General features: G+C 51.1%; 1 protein-coding gene across 3 annotated transcripts in view; it reads left to right on the plus strand.

Moving 5' to 3' along the window:
• The first annotated feature begins 763 nt into the window (after positions 1 to 763).
• The window catches only part of VPS16 (VPS16 core subunit of CORVET and HOPS complexes), a 35,598-nt gene continuing 13,936 nt past the window's right edge, over positions 764 to 22,425 (plus strand). For all 3 annotated transcript variants that reach the window (XM_084855285.1, XM_084855284.1, XM_084855286.1), the window contains exons 1-14: positions 764 to 873; positions 4,533 to 4,621; positions 5,859 to 5,950; positions 7,112 to 7,240; positions 8,173 to 8,317; positions 8,743 to 8,858; positions 11,584 to 11,706; positions 12,968 to 13,023; positions 15,355 to 15,444; positions 16,334 to 16,428; positions 16,571 to 16,647; positions 18,019 to 18,150; positions 19,055 to 19,182; positions 21,712 to 21,747. In XM_084855285.1, coding sequence (XP_084711411.1) covers positions 821 to 873; positions 4,533 to 4,621; positions 5,859 to 5,950; positions 7,112 to 7,240; positions 8,173 to 8,317; positions 8,743 to 8,858; positions 11,584 to 11,706; positions 12,968 to 13,023; positions 15,355 to 15,444; positions 16,334 to 16,428; positions 16,571 to 16,647; positions 18,019 to 18,150; positions 19,055 to 19,182; positions 21,712 to 21,747 — 1,361 coding nt within the window. In that variant the 5' untranslated portion in view covers positions 764 to 820. The remainder of the gene's footprint in view (positions 874 to 4,532; positions 4,622 to 5,858; positions 5,951 to 7,111; positions 7,241 to 8,172; positions 8,318 to 8,742; positions 8,859 to 11,583; positions 11,707 to 12,967; positions 13,024 to 15,354; positions 15,445 to 16,333; positions 16,429 to 16,570; positions 16,648 to 18,018; positions 18,151 to 19,054; positions 19,183 to 21,711; positions 21,748 to 22,425) is intronic.

Here is a 22,425-nt window from a genome sequence, read left to right on the forward strand (position 1 = left end):
AATAAAGGGAGCCAGAGCTTCCTTGTCCTTGATGGAGCTGGGGGCTGCCAGCAGCTGTGTCTCCTTCTCATCCAACACCTGGGGGGCACCAGACCTGGAAAGGCTGTGCTAGAAAAAGACTGTGGGAAGGGCCCTGGAAAAATACAGTGGCTTCATTTTTGTCATCGTCGACAAAAGTGCAAGAAGACAAGGCCCCAAAGAGCTCCCAGTCCCGCATCTGACACAGGGGAGGCGAGGAGGGAGATTTGCTAGGTAAATACGTTGCCACCACTATACGACCAGGGGTGTCATACGAAAAGGACGGGTCGGCGGGGGAAGGCGCTCCGCTCAGCGGAGTTTCAGCCGCAGATCTCCGCGGGCGACCTCGCGCTGCTGCTTTATCAGCGCAACCCTGTACACGTCTGCCCAGAAGCAAGCCCCAGTGAATGCAGCGGGGCTTGCCCCGGGTCATGCGCGCAGGACTGCAGCCTGTAACTCCAGGACGGGGTTGTTCTGCGCATGAAACGGGCAGGACGCTGTGCGAGGCGCCGGCCTTCCCCGCCCCAGCGCCCTCCAGGCGAGGTGGACCGCCGCTCCCATCATCCCCAGCCTTCTGCAGCCATTTAAAGCTCATTTAAACCTCCCCTCCTCCTCGGCCGCTGCCTCCTCCCCCCCTGCAGGGGGCGGCAGAGAGCCCGGCCCGGCCCATGCCCTCGCGCAAGATGGCGGCAGCCGCTTCTCTCCTTCCGCCTTCCCGGGATGGGCGGTAAGGGCGGAAGCGCCCGGGAGAAGGAGGAGGCCCGCTGGGGCAGGAGGGCGAGAGCGGACCCCCGCCCCCAGCATGGACTGTTACACGGCGGACTGGGACCCTCTGGGCGAGGCGGCCTATTATCGGTCAGTGAGCTGCTCTTTCGCTCCGCTATCCCCCCTCCTCTTATTTGGGGCCCTCCTCCGTTAGATGCAGTGTACCCCTCCCTCGGCATGACCCCCCTTCAGCCACTCTCCCCTCCCCTCAGATCCCCTCTCCCGTGACACTGTCTGGAGCCCCCCCAGTGTTTTATCTCTTCCCCCCATAAACAATCATTTCCTATCCCCCCCCACCCCACTCCAATCCTCCCCCCTCCTTAGGATCTCTGCGAAGGCTAATTGTACTCCCCCCCCCCCCCCAGAATCGTACTTGGCATTTGCATAATGCTTCCGCGTGTTTATAACAGCTGTGCTTTCTCTCAGCCCCCCGAACGACAGACCTGTCAGGTAGGCTGGTGTTGTCATCCCCGCATTGCAACTGGGGGTGAGGGGCTGAAGTTGCGGTTGAGCGGCTTGACCGAGGCTGCTGGGCGAGGCTGTGGCGGAGGCGAGACTCTGACTCAGGACTGTGTGGTTCTCAGCACAGCATCTCGCAGTGCAATCCTATATACAGCAGCCTTGTCCCAACCTGGTGCTCTCTGGATGTTTGGACCACAACTCCCATCAGCCCCACCAAGCGTGGCCAGTGGTCAGGGAGGATGGGACTTGTACTCTAAAACGTCTGGAGGGCACCAGGTTGGGGAGGGCTGCTCTACATGTTTTCTCGGGAATAAGTCCCATTGAATTCAGTGAGACTTCTAGGTAACTCGGTCTAGGATTGCAACCGAAGATTCCTGCCTTCCTTGCGCATGTGACTCTCCTTTGAAACTCTCTGGATACCTCAGTACTTAAGTACACACCGCGGCCTTTCCACGGCTTTCTATCCTGCATTACTAGCATCCCTCCTGGGCACTCAAACACTGGCCAATCAAAATCCTCCCTTCTCGGAAGTTATCTTCCATGCCAAAATGCAACAGTTTTTAAGGCTATGCATGTTTGTTTTCTCATATTCTGGGTGTACGTAGGGCCATGACTTTTCTACTGAACACTGCTGTGTACCAAAGCCCTGGTACACAGAGGTACAGTGCAGTCGTATTCATGTTTACTTAGAAGCAAGTCCCCACTATGTTCAGCAGGGCTTAAGACTGAAGCTTGTCTCAGCATGGAAATGACTGGTATGAAAAGCTTCACCTGCGAAATTTCTCTGCGTCAGGCTGCTATGAAAGGAGAGGACTGGGAATAATAGGGTTGTGCCCAGTGTTAGTCCTACTTAAAGTAGACCCATTGAAATGAATAGGACTTAAGATACACTACTATTAGATACAACCCCTTAAAAGGATAGCAACCCTGGCTATATACCTATGCTCACTTAAGACCAATAAGGTATCCTGAGTGTAACACTCTTTCACTGTTCTGGTGCACCTTAAGCATCTTGGCAGGATGAACCATCCAGCTCTCTAAAATTCTGTGATTTACTGTGCAATCATAGGCCAGTTGACTCAGAAGTAAGCCCTATTGAGTTCAATAAGACTTACTCCCAGGTAAGTGTGTATGGAATTGCAGCCTACACCTTGTTGTTGTTCAGCCGTTCAGTCGTGTCTGACTCTTCGTGACCTCATGGACCATAGCACGCCAAGCTTTCCTGTCCTGCTCTCTCTCTCGGAGCGTGCTCAAGTCCATATTCATTGCATCAGTGATGCTATCTAGCCATCTCATCCTCTGCCATCCCCTTCTCCTTTTGCCTTCAATCTTTCCCAGCATCAGCGTCTTTTCCAGAGAGTTTTCTGTTCGCATTAGGTGGCCAAAATATTTGCGCTTCAGCTTCAGTATCTGTCCTTCCAATGAGCACTCAGGGTTGATTTCCTTTAGGATTAACTGATTTGACCTTCTTGCAGTCCAGGGGACTCGTAAGAGTCTTCTCCAGCACCCCAGTTCGAAAGCATTGATTCTTTGGCGCTCAGCCTTCCTTATAGTCCAGCTCTCACAGCCATACGTTACTACTGGGAAAACCATAGTTTTGATTATACGAACCTTTGTCGGCAAGGTGATGTCTCTGCTTCTTACTATGCTGTCTAGGTGTGCCATAGCTTTCCTCCCCAGGAGCAAGCGTCTTTTAATCTCCTGGCTACAGTCACCATCTGCAGTGATCTTGGAGCCCAAGAAAATATAATCTGTCACTGCTTCCATTTCTTCCCCTTCTATATGCCAGGAAGTGATGGGGCCAGATGCCATGATCTTAGTTTTGTTAATGTTAAGTTTCAAACCAGCTTTTGCACTCTCCTCTTTCACCTTCAACAAGAGGCTCTTGACATCCTCTTCGCTTTCTGCCATTAGGGTGGTATCGTCTGCGTATCTGAGGTTGTTGATAATTCTCCCGGCAATCTTAATTCTGACCTGTGATTCATCCAACCCGGCGTTTCTCATGATGTACTCTGCATATAAGTTAAATAAGCAGGGAGACAATATGCAGCCTTGTCGTACTCCTTTCCCAATTTTGAACCAATCGGTTGTTCCATGTCTGATTCTTACTGTTGTTTCCTGACCCTCGTACAGGTTTCTCAGGAGTAAGGTGGTCTGGTACCCCCATCTCTTTCAGAATTTGCCACAGTTTGTTGTGATCCACACAATCAAAGGCTTTAGCGTAGTCAATGAAGCAGAAATAGTCGTTTTTCTGGAATTCTCTTGCTTTCTCCATGATCTAGCGAAAGTTGGCGAGCCTACACCTACCTACTACTTTTAATATCATTTAAATTTTTTTGGTTGCGTTTCAGTTGTTCTTAAGATTGTGATGTTTTATCATGAAATTTGTTATCCTGCTTTATCATGTCTAGTGTCAAGGTGGCCTGTAGATAGGTAATAGGAAATAGGTAAAATAAGAATTAAATGCTTGATGCCTTCTGATGCTGAGTCAGACTATGGGTCCTTCTTGCCCATTGCTACCAACCCTGACAGGCAGAAGCTCTTTAGGGCCTCTAGAGGCAGAAGGAATGTCACCCCCAATCACCTGTCTCCCTCATCCTCTTCACTGGAGATGCCTGGGATTGAACCTGGGGCCTCCTGCATGCAAAGCTGCTCTGCCACTGAGCTGCAGCCCCTCCCTGAGATTTTCGCAGGCATAACCAAGGTGCTTTCAAGCATGTCTTTGTGACATGAGGTCTAGAAACTTGTTTCTTCTTCTTTTTAAAGAAAAGAAAGCTAAGTTTCTCAGGAACCTTACTGTTGTGCTAAATACCACATTCTGCTCCAGAATGGCTCCAGGTTTTGGAGGGCCCTTGGGCAAGGCACCCTCAATGGCCCCCCTCCCCCAGTGAGTCTTCCTCCTCAACACCATTGTCACCAGCTGCTCTTGCTGCTCCTCCTCTTCCTCCCCCTTGTTCCCACTCGCTTGCTTGACAGGCGGGGAGCAAGGTGGCAGGGGCATCTCCTGCTCCTCCTTCTCACCACCACCGTTGTCTGGGCCACAGTGAGAGGCAGGTGAGCAAGCAGGTTGCCATGGTGAAAAAAGATGAGCAAGTCCAGGGGGCTGTTGCCAGTGGGCCCCTGCTGGGGTGTGGGCCCTTGGCAGGTGCCCAACCATGCCTGTCCTTGAAACCGGACCTGGCAGGCAGCCTTGTCTGTAGTAGACATGGAGGTACTCAAAGCACCACCAGCTGCCCCCCCCCCGACCGTTCTTTAATCTTTTATTTCACTTGTCCCCCCCACTGCAGGAAACTTGATCTGTACAGCATGGGCTGGAACCTAAAGGAGGACCTGCGGGACTGTTTGGTTGCTGCCGCTCCCTACGGGGGCCCCATTGGTACGACGACAACCAGCTTAACTTCCCGGGCAGAGGGAGATGTTGGCGGGATTAGCTGTTCTTAGACTGCTGGGATGTTTCCGCTCTCGGGCTTGGTGCCAGTGGTTGGCACGGTCAGGCACTTGCCAAGACCGCTGTGGAGTAGCCAGTCACTTTCAGCCTAGCGTACCCCACAGGATTGTTGTGAAGATAAAATGTGGGGCGGGGTTTGAGGAAACATGGATGCTGCCCATAGATCCTTGGAAGAAGGGCTCAGGATAAGTAAATGAATCGGGCCCAGGAGAGGCCCATCACTGCTTGGATATGGGGGCAGCCCACGTGAGGAGCAAGGTGGTTCCCCCTCCCTTGCCATGTACAAAATCCAGCTGACTCGCAGCTGAAAGTTTCTTCAGCATTAGCAATGGAGTGGCATCTGCCATGACACCTGAAGCCAGCAGGCTCGCTTAGGGGGCTCAGGGCAGGCTGTGTGGCCCACAGCTCTTTCCTTCAACGCTGTGCTGCCGCCTCCCAGCATCTGCTACCTGAGGTGACCATGCCGGTCCTGCTAGGAGAGTCTGGGGCAGCCTACTATTTCTCCATGGGAACAGGGCCGAGTGACAGCTTAGGAAATAAAGCATAAACACCACCCATTTCCTGGTGGGAGGGGTGCTGAGAGGAGCAGAAGAGCACCTCTGTTGTGCACCCTTTATCCCACTGGCACCCCGATGGGACTGGAAAAAGCAGACAGGACTTCTGCTCTGCTCTAGGGCCCCCACCTGCTCCCCGAGGGCCTACCAAAAAATGGTAGGTGGCCTTGCCCTCTGTTTGCTTACGTCCGATGTTCTAAGTGCTGGCCACAAGGCTACATGACCCTGTTGACAGCAATAAAAACACAAGCAGCCGCATAAAATCCCCAGTGCATACATAGCATACAGCATTCCCAGAACAGCAGCCTTCCCCAACCTGGTGCCCTCCTGATGTGTTGGCCTGCAAATCCCATCATCCCCAGCCAGCATCCCATGCAGGGGAAGAAAAATCTCCCTGCCTGTAGATAACTAGCATGTTAGGAAGAATGGGGTCAGCCTAGCTTTCTACCTGACAGTTATATTTTTCTATGCTTTTTTGGCAAGAGAAGGGGGAGAGACAGCTTTGTGTGTGTTAGTGGATAGGTGACAGATAGGCTTAGAAATAAACCCACGCAAAGAATGAAGTGGGGATGGCTTCTTGCAAATTTTTCATCTTTCTCCCTCCCTTTTAGCATTACTGAAAATCAGGAAAGAGAAATCTCCCAGTTCCAGGCCACCTCTAGAAATCTATTCTGCCTCTGGGGTCCTCTTGGCTAGCATCCCGGTGAGTGAAGCTCCAAGCCCAGGGGGACGTACAGCGGGTGCCAGATTCAGGGACTGAGGTGCTTTGTTGATGTTATCAATGAGGAAGTATCATCGACAGACATGAAACTTTGCAGAATAACACGGTGGGGGCGGGGGAATTGTGTCTCTAAGATGCAGAAGAGGGCCAGGAAGCAGTGTTTGGATCCCAGGCGGAGGTAGGGGAACCATTATTTCTTTTCAGTGCTGTTCCGAGTTGCTCCTAAACCAGCTGGAAGCTGCACTTCTTAAGAAAGACATAGACAACCTGGACCAGGTGCAGAGCGGGGCAACGAAGATGGCCAGGCATATGGAAAATGCGAAAAGTTGAAGGAACTGGGCGTGTTCAAACTGGAAAGTAGAAGATTGCTGGAGGACATGATAGCACCCTTTAAAACCCCTAAAGAGCTGTCTAAAAGGAGAGGGCAAAGATTTTTTTCTTCTGCCCCAGGGGACAGACCTAGACCTGATAGGCTTAAGTTACAGGAGGGTAGATTTGGGTTGGACCTTAGGAGTAACATCTTGCCGGTAAGAGCAGTTGGACGATGGAACCAATTTCCTAGTGGGGTGGCGGTGGGCTCTCCCTTGCTGGAAGCCTTCAAGCAGTGCTTGCACAGCCATCTGTTGGGGATGCTTGAGCTCTAGATTTCCTCCATTGAGCCGGAAGGGTGGACTAGATGTCCTCCCAGCACACACACACACACACACACACACACACACTCCCCTCTATGATCTGTGAAGTGCATGGGCTCATCTCACCAGCATTCACATGGAGGTAGACAGAGCGTCCTTCCAGTTTATCACACTAGGTCTGTAGTGCTGGAAAAGGAAGAATTCTGAAGTGGCAACTCTAGTTCAGGCCTCCCCAACCTGGTGCCCTCCAGATGTGTTGGGACTACAACTCCCATAGTTCCCAGCCAGCATGGCCAATCTGGAGGGCACCAGGTTGGGGAGGCCTGAACTAGGAGAGAATTGGCAAGCCGTAGTCAAGGAGAAACTAGAGGCCTTGAGGCCCCAAGTCACATCTGGCTGGGGATTTCCGGCTGGAAACGCACTCTGGTGTTGGCGCGTTTGAGCCCCTTCCTGTTGAAACAGGAAGTTCAGTGTGACGAGTGCGTGCGCATGTCTTTGTCCCTGCCCACAGTGGAAGAACTCCCCGGTGGTGCAGCTGGGCTGGACGGTCAGTGAGGACCTGCTCTGCATCCAGGAGGATGGCACTGTTCTTGTCTACACCCTCTTCTGTGAATTCAAGCGGTGCTTCAGCTTGGGCAACGTAAGTGCCTGGAAAGTGACGGGGTTATGGCCACCAGGGGTGGGGCAATGTGAGGTCCTCCAGATGTTTTGGCCTACAACTCCCCTCCACCTTAGCCAGCATAGCCAAGGATGGGAGTTGTTGTAGGCCAAACCATCTGGACAGCCATAAGTAGTCCACCCCAGTCTCGCCATTTGGACATCGGCTGTAAGCAGGGGCTGAGCGTCGGATGGGATTGGGGTCTTCCATGGAAGGTTGGCTTTTGTTTAAAAGCCAACCCACACTGCTAGCCCTCGTGGGCAGGAGGTGTCTTCTGAAGTTTCCAAAACCAAAAGGGGGCTTTGAGTCAGGCTTTCCCTGGCATTAAAGAATGGGTTGGCTTCTGCTCTGGGTTTGCTTTGTAGAGAGAAGAACTTTTCCCGTATAGCTGTTCGAGGCAGTTTACGCTATAGTGCAGGGGTGGTTGAAGCTCTTTCAGCCAGAGGGCTGAATTCAGTTTCAGAGAAGCTCACTGGGGCACCAGTGGGTGGGTGGAGCTGAGCAGCGCGATCAGGGGGCCCTGCGGGGGCCACCAGTGTATATTTAAAAGTATAACAGCAAGGCTAAAAAGTAGCAAAACAGACCACAGTCTACACTGGCCTTCCCCAACCTGGCGCTCTCTAGATGTGTCTGACTACAACTCCCATTATTCCCATCCAACAGGGATATTGGGAGTTGTAGTCTGACACTTCCAGAGAGTGGTGGGTTGTGAGGGGCTGACCCATTTCATCCAGTATAGGATCATTTGGATGTTGTATTATATTGGCAGTAAATTGGGGGGCAGGGTTTTTTTGCAGACGTGGTCCTGCAAGCCTCATTTCTATATTCTTGGTGCTGTACCAGGGCTTAGTTAACTCTGTTCTTCCATCTCCATGATGGTTGTTACTTGACCTGGCTCTCTCCGTGTCCTTCAGGAGGTGCTGCAGAACCATGTCCTGGAGGCCAAGGTGTTCCACTCAGAATATGGCACTGGTGTGGCCATCCTGTCTGGGGCACACAGATTCACCATGGCCGTGAACATCGTTGACCTGAAGCTCCGCAGGATGCCCGAGGTGCCAGGTAATCTGCCTTGTTCCCACCTTCCACCTTGTTTTGCATCCTTCTAGAAGTGGATCTGCACATTTTGCATTTGCTGGTTTGCTTCTCCACTTGGTCCCTGAAACACAAGATCTGTCTTTAATTTCTTTAAAAATCATCCGAAATCTGATGCTGCTATAGACCTCTTGATTCTGGAGGTTTTAAACCGTAAGGCTCCAGGTGCCAGATCGGTCTGTGCCCCATTTCCCTCCTGTTGTTCCGGTGCCAAGTCAAGGCCATGGCTCTGGGGATCCTTTAGGAGACCAGTCCACCAAAGCTGTCCGCCAGTTCCCTCCACACACAGTCTGTTTCATGTGTGCACAGCTTTTACGTTCCTCTTATTACGTCCTTTTATTTAGCGCAAAGGGTCCTTGGGCAGAGTTTTGAACTGATGCTCTCCCCCTCAGGGCTTCACAAACCCCCGTCCTGCTGGAGTGTCCTGTGCCAAGACAAAGTCATCGTCATCCTCCTTGCTGTTGGCCAAGACCTGTACCTTCTGGACAACACAGCCTGCTCCCAGGTGGTGCGTGAGTAGACCTGGGGCTGGATGCGGACCGTGGAACTACTGTGAGGCCCTGGCTGCCTAGGGAGAGCCCAGTGGCAATTCCCTCCTGCTCATCCAGGCCAATTCCTAGCTGGGCAGCAATGTACTTATTTTTTAACTTAAGAGTATTTTTACCCTGCTCTTCAGCTAAAAAGGACTCCTAGAGCAGCTTGCGAAGATGAATCATGAAACAGTGCAGTTGTTCGCACGACATGACAGCCTACCATAGGTTATTTAAGCCATGGTGAGGCTGCAGCACATGCAGAGTATGTGCGGCTACCATTTTGAATATGCAACTCCTGCTTGGGGGATGACGTGTTGTGCGAACCCTCAGATAACCCATGGCCTGTTTTGGGGTTATGCAGAGGTGCATAATGCAAGCTTGCCAGGTTTGCACAACACGACAACCCCCAAACAGGGGTTGCATATGCAACCTGGTGCCCATGGGCACCTGCAAACGCATCATGGGTTGAATGAGCCCTGGCATGTTGTCTGAACCCGGTCAGTGGCTGGATTCACACATAATGCTAACCCATGCCATAGGTTGTTGAATCCTGGATTGTCGTGTTGTGTAAACTTTGCTGCGTTAACAAACCACGATTTGTTAAACACAGCCAACCCAGAAAGAGAAATTATGTTTTTTTGATGGGCTGTAAACTCTGGGTTGTTTAAAACATGGGTTGTTGTTACATGTGAAGCCAGAACTTTGGGTTGTGCATGGGTTGTTTTGGCAGGCTACAGAGGCGGTGGGCAAGACAGGTAAAAAAACACCAGCCACTTTACATGCCAGCACTGTGGTGCCACAAAGGCATTTGGGTTACAGGGAGCAAGCAGGTGAAGGAAGGGGGAACAAACAACCCAGGCATTGAGAAAACAAACCGTGGTTTGTTTGATCGTCTGGCAGACGAACTTGGGATAGGGCAACAAACCATAGGTTAAATATACCGTGGGTTAGTGTTAGGTGTAAATCAGGTTAGTTCCTGCCCTCAGGTTTATAATTGAAAAGACACAACACAAAAGGAAAAGGAATTGGGAGGGAGGAAGAAAAAAAAGTAAAACTCAGGCTCCAGTTCTTAGTTTCAGAGTTCTTATAGGTGTTCTTTCTGGCAGGGAGGGGTGAAACCAGCTCCAGCTGTCGCTTCCCTGGCAGATGTATGGGCCTAGGTTGGTCTCCCCCTTGCCATGATGTTCTTTGCATCCACTCTGTGCTGGGGATCAGCTTGAGAGCCAAGTGAAATAGTCAGACACTGTCTGCTTCAGCATGCCCCCAGAGGTGGAGCATTCGCATGGAAGGAAGAGTAAAGCCGTCGATTTTAAGGCCGATTCCTGTTAGAGTGAAGTTGTGTGTTCACTTTGCCTCAGGGATGCTGCAGTGAATCTGCGGTCTGTCCAGTGGCTGGGCTTTGGGGAATCTTAGTGTTTTCATTTGTTTGGGTGATTAGCAAGGGCCTCAGAGTCAGTCTTGGCTTGGGTTTTCTCAGGCAGCAAAAGCATTAGTGAATGCTGCAAGATAGGGATTTTCTGGTGCACGTAAGGGATTTTAAACTGGAGCTGCCTATGATCAAATCTACCCTTTTTTCATTCTCCATAGCATGGTTGTCACATTTCACCAAGTACTTTGTGTCTCCTTTGACAGCCTTCCCCAACTTGGCGCTGCCTCTCCCCCCAATGGTTTGGACCGCAACTCTCATCCCCAGCCAGGGGATGGGGATGGTGAGAGTTGTAGTCCAAGCCATCTGGAGGGCACCCGGTTGGCGAAGGCTGCCCTTTGGAAGAAAAATGGTGAGAATCAGAGGCCTCGTCCTTGGAGAGTGTGAAATGCCTCTCTGAAGGCTTAGTCACTGGCAGTAAAAGCTTTGAGCTACAATATGCTGGTACGTGGGGCATTTTTGGCCCTGTCCCTTTTGCCTTTGGCTTAGGGTTAGGGTGCAGCCCCCAAGAGCTTCTGGGAAATGGATTTCATTCCTCAAGCTGAAAAAGGTTCAACACCCTTGGCGTGTATTTTAAAGGGGCAAGCTGGCAGTCACAAAAGTGCTCCAGTATCCACCCAGATAGAAACAGAACTGCAAAGAGCATTTCTGGACATTCCGCCCCTCTTGCTGGGTTGACACGTAGCTAGGCTCAAATACCCTTTCCTGGTTATCCAGTGTGAGTAAATAAAGAAACTCTGATTAGATGGTTTAAAAAAAAAAAAGAACCCTGGTGGAATGGAAAAATTCTGGGCTATGCTAAAATAGTTGACATGGTCAACCACCGAATAAGTTTTCTGTGAAAGTAAAGCCAGGTGGCTAGTCCCCAAGCCATCTGGGCAAGGAGAGTATCGCTTTTGTGTTCTGCCTGGCACATGACCCACTGGTGCTAAATAAATCTTTAGTAGAAAAGTTTTTAATTAATCAATACCACATTTGGGAACCTTTCCATTAAGTGTCCATAAAAGAGCTACTTGTGCCCTCGTTGCAAGAACACAGAATGTGCCCTTCGTATGCTAAGCCGCTTGTGTTCCCCATTTACAGCTGGGGAAGTGAAGCTGTAAGCGGATGGCTGACTTTGGGGTCTTCAGATCACTCTGCAGAGATCTGCACTCCTGGATCTAAACTCAGCCTCTGTTGCTCAACCCTTTGGGGTTAAAAAATAAATGTGGAAGCACAGGCATTGAGTGGAATCCGCTGCATGGCACTGAGAGTTTGTCTCTCTGTGCTTGCAGACTTTGCCTGGGTTGAGTCCGCAGGCCGGCCCCTGCCTAAGAATGGCGGTCTCTTTTAACCACCACTGCTTGGCGCTCTTCACCGATACTGGCTATGTCTGGATGGGGATGTCCCACTTAAAGGTAAGTGCCAGGTCCAGAGCTGTGAGGTGGCCGAATTCCCCTTGGACTGGAGACATCTGTCCGACATCACTTCTCCCAGGAACCTTGAGTGAGTTCCCAGGGAGCCTTGTAGCACCGTGTATGGGGCGAGAGTTGAAAGAAGCGTGAGGCTCTAGGGCAGACTTCCTAGGTGCCCTCCAGATGGGTTGGCTACAACTCCCTGGGCGAGTTCCCAACTCACTGAAACAGATGGGATCCCAGGACTGGTACCAGCTGTCATCTAGGTAACCTTCAGCCTAGTCCCTTCCAAGGAAGATCATCACACCATATTCCTCTCCCTCAGGGCTGGGCAACCTGTGGCCCTCCAGATGCCATTGGACTCCAACTCTCATCAGCCCTGGCCAGCGTGGTCAAGGGTGCCGGAGTCCAGCAACACCTGGAAGGCCACAGGTTGCCCATCTCGACTCTCTTGGCACAAAAAGAAGAGGAATGAATCAACCTGCCTTCCGGGCCAGCCAGTGGAAGGAGGGGAGGGGTTTACCTATTGGCAAAGGGACTACTTGCGTCTTTTAAAAAAATTCTGCAGCAGTGCAATCCAAATTCTGCAACCTGTATAAATTATGCAAATTACGTTTGCATGTGCCCTCCTCATTTGCATGCAAGTCTGTCTCTGCGTAATCTTGGTTTTGCTAATCATGCAGGGTGGTGGTGGTGGGAAGGAGCCATGTAGGGCACAGAATGATCCTACCACCCCCTCTGGAGAGCTGGCTCATCCACCCCTCTTGCTTTGGAGGTAACAGCTAAACTTCGCAACCTTTAGGGCTAGGAACTTGTTCCCTTGGTTCTAAATGAAAGCTGAGATTCTGTGCCCACTGCTACTTTCTGCAGCATATACACACACAGGGCGGCCAGTCCTGAATTAGTATAGCAACTGCCTTATACTGGGTCAGGTTGGCTGAGGGATTCTGGGAGTTGTAGTTCAGCACATCTGGAGGGCACCAGATTGGGGGATGCTGGTCTACATTGACTGGCAGTGACTTTTCAGCATCTTAGGCAGAGAGAGTTTTCCCCCATTGCCTGTTATTTAGTCTTACCTATTGGTTGGAGATTTGAGGGAGTGGGGGGAAATTGAACCTGGGACTTTTCAAATGCAAATTATGCATCTTGCCACAGAGCTTTGGCCCTTTCCCACACACAGCCCCAGGTGTAGAGGGCCTCCTGTCATGTGCTGTCTGATCCGTTGCATCCCTCTAATCTTTTGTTGCCCCTCGCCTTCCTGCAGGAAAAGCTGGGGGACTTCACCTGTGAGTTTCGAGCTCCGCCAAAGCAGATGGTTTGGTGAGTGCCTTCTTTACTTGCCTTTGTGGGCCCCTCTCTTTTATAGGGGGCTTCAGCGCCTCCGCAGAGAGGGGGTTGTCTTTCCGCCTCCTTGTCTGATGGCCGTTCCAGAAACAGAGGGAAATGATGCACCAAGCTGGCAAAATCCTTCTGCGAGGCCCCAAGAAATCCTTCTGCAAGACCCGTTTTTTCAGCAGGGGTCAAAGCACTCGGGGACAGGAGTAGGGCATGTGTGTGTGTGGGTGGGCGGGGTGTCTTTTTTATTACAGATCTCCCTTGGTCCTGAGAGGGAACTAACTGCAAACTCACAATCTTGACTTGGTGTGTGCAGTTTGTGCCAAACCCCCTGCTCTTAGGGGATTTTTTGTTGCCGCAGGGTCGGCGGGCTGCACAAAATTTGGATATTGTGTATTGAAAGAAATGTGAGTCTCTAGGGCAGCCTTCTTGACTTGGGTGCCCTCTAGATGGGTTGGACTACAACCCCCAGCATCCCCAGCCAGCTGCTGGCTGATGGATGCTGGGAGTTGTAGTCCAACCCATCTGGAGGGCACCCAAGCCAGGAAGTCTGCTATTGGGAAAAACTGGGAGCAAAATCATCCACCAAAGAAGAAGAAGAAATAACACTGGCAAGAGTCAGGATAACCATTTATTTCTGCCTTCCCCTGCTTGTATGCCCCAGCTGTGGGCTGCTAAGGTTTGGAGGTGCTGAGATAATGGTAAGCCAGATCCAGGTTTGCTTACAAGGAGACTTTATTGAGTATTTACAGCGTACAGGCGTACCCAATGGTTGGATCAGACAGCTTCTCTGAACCCAGAGCCAAGGGGTACAATGGGTCTTATACCATACATGTCAGCAGTGAGGCAGCATGGCAGAAGCAAATGTTAATTAGCGTTCATTTGCAGCTTTCCCAGCATAGGCTAACTGTACTTGTTCAGAGGGAAAACAATCAGAACTTTCACAGCACAGCCACCTGTAGCTCTGCATAAACATAGCCTCACTTCTCAGGCACATCCTAGGCTCTGATAAGGTACTAGCCTTCGTTAGCATGGACTGTGCTGAGACCACACTATCGACCTTTGACTCATCTCACATGCTCAGAAGCCCACTAGCAAGGGAATTGCACTTATAATGAACCTAAGCCAAGCATTATGGATCTCTAGGCCCCTCTAAAGCTACAGGTGACTTGGTCACACTCCTGGGGCCATTACACAGCCCACCAAACGACCTCCGTTTTCTGTCCCTGTTCCCCATTCTTCTCCTCCTCTGCCATCTGTAGGCCAAAATTGTGTCGCTTACTCTCAGTTCCCAATCCCTGAATTGCAGAGGATAGGGTCTGCCAAGGACTGGCTATTAGCCAGAGTAGCTGCTGCAACCTCCATGTACAAAAGAAGTATACCTCTGAGTACCAGATGGTGGCGGGGAGATGAAAACCTCAAGGGTGCCCCCAAATCATGCTTCTATTGGTCCAACACGGTTCGAAACACACTTCTTCTCCAGAGGCCTGACAACTAAGAACAATGGACATTTTAAATTGATATTATAATGATATTACTTTCCCCCTTATATTTAATAATATAATATTAATAACATTGTGCTATATACAATGTTTTGAAATGTCTGAGACAATTACATCTTCGTTTTGGGGCACCATGGAGATTTTATCTCCGCCACTTTTTCTTCTTGTGATTGGTGCTTTCCCTCCTGTTGGTTTCTCTGCCACATGGTGGGGACAGGCAACAAGGGCAAAGCTATTGCTTTTGTACTTTGCTGGTAAGCTTCCCCCCTTAATTCCACTTCTCCTTCCTGCTAACACCCCCTCTTCCTTCCCCCTCAAATTCCTTATGCAAGTGGTCTACAGCTCCTTGGACTCCTGTCGCCTCAGTTCCCTTTGAACAGGGCCTGCATCACTCTTGTGTTTTGTACAGTGCATATAGCATATTATTCCCAGAAGGGAAATCCTTAGTAGTACAAAACCAGCGTTCTGGAACTCCTCCCATGCCCCTGGCCAGTTTCTGGACTGTTAGCAAATCCTGCTGGAGCGCTTTTTCCACGAACATGAGGAGCTGGTGCAGGTAGCTCTGAACAGCACGGGTCTTGTGTAGGGCTGGACAGGGCCCTCCAAGCCATGCTGATCAAATTGCAGGCCCCCACAGCATTCTCGGAAATCATGCAGCCATCCACTGCGCACGCACCTAATGCTCGTGAAAGGGATGGCTACCAGAAATGCGGTGGCGCTTCTCCACCTGTGGAGGGTGCAGACGTGAAAGGTGGCTTTGGACCAGGGCAGGTGCCCCACGTCCCTCAACCGCGCACGTCTCTCCCCGTGACAGGTGCACCCGTCTCCGAAGCAAGCAGCGTGCGGTGGTGATGGCATGGGAGCGGCGCCTCCTCGTGGCTGGGAACACCGAGCAGTGCATTCAGTATCCTTGGGAGAAGGACTTGTGGGGGGAGGGAAGGGCAAGCGGGGGGCAGGGGGTGTTTGTGCACAGCAGGCATTCCCAAGGATGCACGTGGCTGCCACAGGAGTGTCTCAAGCGCCGGTAGAAATGAACAGGAGGCACCAGTCGAACATCAGGAGCTGACTTCTGCGGAGGAGGCCAGGGGCCCATCAAGCCCAGTATTGTCCACTCCAGGGGTGAAGACACTCAGGCCTGGGGGCTCAATCCTGCCTGCTAGATGTCCCAATCCAGCCCCTTGGGAGTCCCCAAATGGCCACACCCCCTTCTCGGGCCCCACCCCCTTTCCCCAACCATTGTTGGTTGGGTGGCTTCTTGGCTTTTGTGCCGGTCCCCCCCTGCCCCCCCATTTTATAAAGATGAAACCTGGCCCGCCTGGGGTCCCGATCCAGCCTTCTAGGGTTCCCCCAACTACCAATTTGGTTGCTTCCTGGCTTTTGCATGTCCGCCCCCCATCTGAAAAGTTTGAAATGCCTCTCCTAAGGCTTGGCTACTGGCAGTGGGAGCTTGGAGCTACAATATGGCTGTCTTTTGGGCATTATGGCCCCACCCCCTTTGCCTTTGGCTCCGCCCCTTTGCCTTCACCCTTGTCCGCCACTGGCATGTGGACCCGTGAGCTTCTCTGAAATCGAATTTGGCCCTTGGGCTGAAAGAAGTTCACATGCCCTGTTCTAAGGCCTCCCCTGACCACACATGCACACAAAATTCTGAGGTATGCAGCTCCACGGGTTGGCTGCTATGGGAAACAGGACGCTTTGGAGTGATCCAGCAGGGCTCCTCTCACACGCCCTTGGCTCTGCTGATTAAAGAGACCGGTCCTGCGTCACCTTGGGCTTCTTAATGGCAACTGCAGGTACCCTCTGGATGAGGATTCCTACCTCGTGCCCGAGCTTGACGGCGTGAGGATTTTCTGCCGTTCCACCCACGAATTCCTTCACGAGATTCCAGGTGAGACTGCCCAGCATGTCAGTGAACAGGAAGGACTAGAAACTTTCCTCCTCCTTTTTAAAAACATGAACTTGAGGCTCCTTGGGATCTGCCCCAGGTGTGGCACCCTGGCCAAAGTTCCCACTTCCCATTTCTGTTTCAGAGGCCAGCCAGGAGATCTTTAAGATTGCTTCCATGGCGCCCGGGGCATTGCTGCTAGAAGCTCAGAAGGAGTACGAGGTAAGGCAGGGTTGGCCAGCAGAGCGGTTGGGGACTGCTGCTCTTCTTCAGTACAGGCCTGGCTGGCTGCGGGAAGGGATAGAATCATAGTGTAGTAGGGCTGGAAGGGGCCTGCAAGACCATCGAGTTCAACCCCCTGCTCAGTGCAGGAATCCAAGTCAGAGTATCCCTGACATTGGAGTTGGAATGACAGGATGAAAGAGCTGGAGTGTTGGACTGGGAGTTAGGAGACCCGGGCTCTGGTCCCCACTCAGCCATGAAGCTCATGGGTAACCTTGGGCCAGTCACCTGCCTCACAGGGTTGTTCTGAGAATAAAATGCAGAGGAGGAGGGCCACATACGCAGCCTTGCGTCCTTGGAGGAAAGGCAGGGTATAAATGTAACAGATAATTAAATAAAGATAAATAATGCTGGCCTCTTGACAGCCCAATATTGCCTTTTTATTGTGCATTGCTCCTAGATAAAATGCTTGTGTTTGTTTCCTTTGCAAAGAAAAGATACAGCATTTAAAACTGGCTGCAATCAGATGCCCAGTCAAAATTCTGGCTGTCCAGCATCCATACATTAAAAAATAAAAAGTCCGAAAGCAGCCACTGAAGAAAAGCATTCAAGGATGGAGCCTGGGGGGGGGGGGGGGTTTCCCTGTGGTTGTGGATGGTGCAGGGATTGCTGCTCCACACCATCGGAGTTGGAACTCCAGTCAAGGGGTTGGGGGAGCTAGGGCTTGGTTACAGCTGCTGATCTGAGGGTATGTGGGGGCATCTGGGGCAGGAGGCACTCTTGCAGGTATTCAGGGTCCCAGCCATGTAGGGCAGGGCCACCTAACACAGCACCCATGGGTGCCACGGTGTCCATGAGGCTCTCCAATGGTGCCCACAAAGCTCTGCCCTCCCTTCCCCCTTCAAAAAAATTGTTTTAAGAAAATCCTTGGAAAATGTCAGGGCAGTCTTCTTTCTGTCCCGTTCTAGCCTCTAGCCTTGCTCTTTCTCTCCCCTCTCCTGCTTTGCCTTGCTGTTTCCCCCTCCCTCCTGGTCTCTAGTCTTGCTGGTTCCCCTACCTTTTTAACTCACTGTTTCTCCCCCGCCTAGCCTCTAGCCTTGCTCTTTCTCTACCCCTCTGCCTTGCTGTTTCCCCCTCCCTCCCAGTCTCTAGCCTTGCTCTTTCTCTCCCCCACCCCTCTTTAGCTCACTTTTGACTAGCCAGGCCCCCAAGGCAGCCATGATGTGACTAGCCCCATCCCGCATGGGAGCCATTTTGTGGTGGTGCCCACAGCAGTTTTTCAAATTCCAAAGGTGCTCACAGGTCCCAAAAGGTTGGGGACCCCTGATGTAAGGTCTTCACGCTTCTCTTCACCCCTTCCTTTCCCCTCAGAAAGAGAGCCAGAAAGCTGATGAGTACCTGCGGGAGATCAAGGAGCAGAAACTGCTTCCGGTGGCAGTGGAGCAGTGCATCACAGCGGCCAGTTGCGAACACGAGCCAGAAGTCCAGAAGTGTCTTCTCCGGGTAAGGAGCGGAAGGCTGTCTCTGGCTAGGTGTTCTTCCGGCACTCCAGCAGGGGCGGGGGAGGGCAGCCTTTTGCGAAGTGAAGCTCAGTCCCAGACTCAAATCTCCACTGGGGTGACCACCGGCGAGGGAGCTGGGTTCTCCAGGGAACACTGAATTGGGAAGTTTTCCAGAATATTTTCCCATGCAAATTAGCCTAATTTGCATTACATCATTTGCAGAGGAGAAAAAAATTTAGTTTGGATCAGAACTGTTTCCAGTGCAAATTAGGTTAATTTAAAGTGCAGTGTGCAATTTTGTGCGTGTTGAGGCAGAAGAAAGGCCTGTAACTCCCAGCATGCCCCAGCCAACATGGCTGGCTGGGGTGTGCTGGGAGTTATAGGCCTTTCTTCTGCCTCAACATGCATAGGATGGTGCCTTCAGTGTGACTTAAATGTTGCATTACTTCAACATTTTTATTGGAATAATTGTAAAAATGTTGAGGCAACAGCACGTACTCCCTTAAATTGTTTAAATGTAAGAAAAAGCACAAAGACCCTGAAAACTGCTGACACACTCATACATTTCAGCAGCCCAAAGAACTGTGCATGATATGCTGGCAACCACTCATCTGTTTCAGCAGAGTGCAACTCTCTTCCACTTGACGTTTTGGGGCAGCTTCAGTTTCGCTGTCACGGTGTGTAAGTTCCATTTCACACTGAGACATAGGCACATTTCAGTGACATCTCTGTATTCTCTCACATGCTGCCTGGGAATGCTGGGAGTTGTAGTCCAAAACATCTGGAGGGCACCAGCTTGGAGAAGGCTGACCTGTACACTTTCCAGCAGGTCTTGCCACCTTAAGGGCTAGAAACCTGCTTTTAAGCAAACATCCCATGCTCTCGCCTCCTGTCGGTCCCTCTAGGCGGCTTCCTTTGGGAAATGCTTCATTGACAAGTTCCCGCCCGAGAGCTTTGTGGAGACGTGTAGGAAGCTGCGGGTGCTCAATGCCATCCGGGACTACCAGATTGGGATCCCCCTCACCTTTGACCAGTATCCTTTTTGATATACATCGCAGTGCTGCTAAGCTAAATTGGCAGGTAGGTCAGGCCCCCCACCCCTCCACGCTTGTCTCCCATCGGCAGTTACCTCCTGCTTATTCAGTCCTCCTGCTTATTCCCAAGGAGCTGCTGTTGCCCCAACTCCTTCTGATACCCAGTGTGTATAAATCCAACGTGACAGCTTCGGGGTGAGTGCTCCTTTTTTGCAAAGGAACTGTATGCTCGATTGGCGCAGACAATGGTTTCATTTTGGCGTCAAATCAAAACATGTCTTTTTACCAAAGCCTTTGAGGGCCAAATGCATTCCCTAAAGTTGCACACTCTTTTAATGGTTTTATTGTTTTAGATTTTAATTGGTAGTAGGTTGTTTAATAGTTTAATACGTTTTTAGCTGTTTACATTTATTGTTTTATCCTGTTTCAATTAAGTTTATCTGTACGCCACCCTGAGATCTTAATGATATAGGGCGGGATACAAATGTTTTAAATAAATAAAAAATAGTGCATCATGCAACTACCAGAAAGCACCCCCACCCCCGCCTGAATTATGCCTCTGTTTATTTTTATTTGCCTTGTTTTGTAAGTTGTCCTTCAAGGCAAGCCCTCCCAAGGTGTCATCCAATAAAAATGGTACAACCAATACGGTATCGAACCAGAAAAGCCTTTTAAAGCTGGCTTACGCTGGCACCCTCTAGATGTGTCTGCACTACAACTCCCATCATCCCGAGCTAGCGGGGAGTTGTGCTCTGACACATCTGGAGGGCCCGCCAGGCTGGGGGGCGCTGCTCTGAAGTGAGGGAGCCAAATTGGTTCTCGGGGAGGGAGTTCTAAAGACGCAGGGCTGCCCCTGAGAAGGCCCTGTTGCTAGTAGCCGCCAGCCTGCTTATTCTTAAAGGCAAGTGAGAGAGCAGAGCCCCTGATGCCCACCTGAAGGCCTGGGCTGGATCACGGGCATAGATGCAGTCCTCTAAATGGCCTGGTCCCCAAATGTTAGGGCTTTCAGAGGTTGCCACCAGCACTTTGAATTCAACCCAGTGACCGATGTAGCTGGTGCCAAATCAGTGTTTATATGCGCAGACCTGCTGGCGTCCACAAGTAGACTGGGGTGGCCATGCTGGCTGGGGATGATCAGAGTTGCAGTCCAGCATACCTGGAGGGCACCAGGTTGGGGAAGCTTGTCATACCGAACATTTTCTGGCATCACCTGGCCCTTATAACATTAGCAGCCTCACGTGACTTGTCAGGAAAAGTGTCCCCAACTTATAGAATGATTTCCTTCATCAGAAACATCGGCACACGCTCTGTGGAGGTAGGCCGTGGAGTCTGCAGGGAGCGTCTTAGCGAGAGGAGAAACGGGTCGGCTTAATCTGAGGTTCTAGGGGAGCCTGGGCTTCCTCACTGTACTTTTCACATTGTTATCAGCAACATTTTACATTAGCTAATGCACTACAACTTTTGCATGATTTGAGTTTTTGAACTGCGCAAATGTTCTTTTAGAGCTGCACTTCCCCCCCCCCCCCGCCCCCAGAATGTACATTTTATTGTCTGGTGGCAGATTTTAAAAAGCCGGCTTTGAAAGACGATGTGGGAACAATACTGGATTGTGTGTGGGGGGTGTACTCTATTGAATGGGGTTGGGGTTCCACTGTTTCCCAGCATCTTTACCGTCCAGGAATTTCCCGCTGTCTCTCTCCCCCACCACCCAGCACATGCTGTGCAGACACCTGTGAAGGTGAGGGAGGAGTTGATGGTGATGATTAATTCAGTTTATAACCCACCTATATACTTGTACTCTAGGCGGCGTACAAAGTTAAAAGCAATTTAACAAAGAATTCAACAATAAAAACAACACTGCATAAAAACAGTATGTAACAATCAACAAAGAGGAACAAGAGTTCTAAAAAGGGAAGTCCTGCCGGAATAAAAGCATCTTTAATTCCCACTTAAAAGCCTTCAACGTGGTCAGCAAGGCACATTTCAGCTGGCGGGTCATTCCACAATGGAGGGGCGGTGAAGGAAACGGTCCTCTTGCGTGTGGCTGCCAGTAGGCAGCCGCAGCAGAGAGCCCTCAGAGGACCTGAGGTGGTGGGCTGGGACGCAGGGGAGGAGGCACTCCCTAAGGTTCCTTGGACCTAGACCATGTAAAGCCTTAAAGGTCAGAACCAGCACATTAATTTTGCTTGGAAACAAATTGGCAGCCAGTATGAAGATTTTAAAACTGGTTTAATATGTTCTCCATGGGATGTCCCAGAGACCAACCTGGCTGGCAGGGTTGTACCAGTTGAAGTTTCCGAACTAAATATACAACATTAGGGGGTCAACACAGGTCCACTCCTGGCTTGTGAAAATCAGTGATCAGTACATCCAAGATGTGGCCCCCTGCCCTGCCCTGCCCTGGCCCCCCGGCCAGGAGTAATTGGGGTTGGTAGAGCTGTGGGTGGTATTTGCTAGGATCAGATGGGTTTAGTGCACCAATACCATGTGTGTGTTTGAGTGTGATTTTTCTTTGATGGTTACTGCAGATACAAACAGCTTACCACCAAAGTATTACTGGACAGGTAACAGCCTTCTCCCCCACACCCCCTGCCCCAGCTGAGCTACGTGTCATGGATTGTTTTGTGTGGGGAGGGGGACGGAAGCAGAGGACTCCAGAATGGGGGCGTTAAACCTTTTCCAGTGGAACAGCTGAATTCCATGGTGGGTGGAGACAAAGGCAAAAGGGGCGGGGCCAAATTCCCAAAGCACCATCCTATTTTAACTTACAGTTCTTCCTGCCACTAGCTAAGCCTTAGGAGAGGCATTTCAACCTTTTAGAATGGGGCCGGGGGGTGGGAGTGTACAAAAGCCAGCAGACCACCAAACTAGGGGTCTGGAGAACCCTGGAGCACTGGATTGGGACCCCAGCTGAGCCAGAGATCCTGCACCCCTTCTCTAGAATGTTTCCTTCCAACCCTAATTACGCAGGGCAGGTTAGGCCAACGGACCCAACTTTGGGTCACTCCCATAATTTGGGTGGTTTCGGTGCGGGCTTGGAAGTCACACAGTGGGGCTGTGTGATCTGGTAGATCAGGGAGGGAGAACGTGTGGTCTTAGAGATGTGGCTGCACAGCAGCTCCCATCAGCCCCAGCCCGCATAGCCAGTGGTGAGGGATGATGGGAGTTGCAGTCCAACAACTTCTGGAGGGCCCCATGTTCCCCATCCCTGCAGTAGATGAAGCATTGGCCTTGGAACCATA

The sequence above is a fragment of the Heloderma suspectum genome, chromosome 5 (assembly GCF_057233095.1).
Source record: "Heloderma suspectum isolate Gila_16-S chromosome 5, 16-S_ref, whole genome shotgun sequence".
NCBI classification, from domain to species: domain Eukaryota; kingdom Metazoa; phylum Chordata; class Lepidosauria; order Squamata; family Helodermatidae; genus Heloderma; species Heloderma suspectum.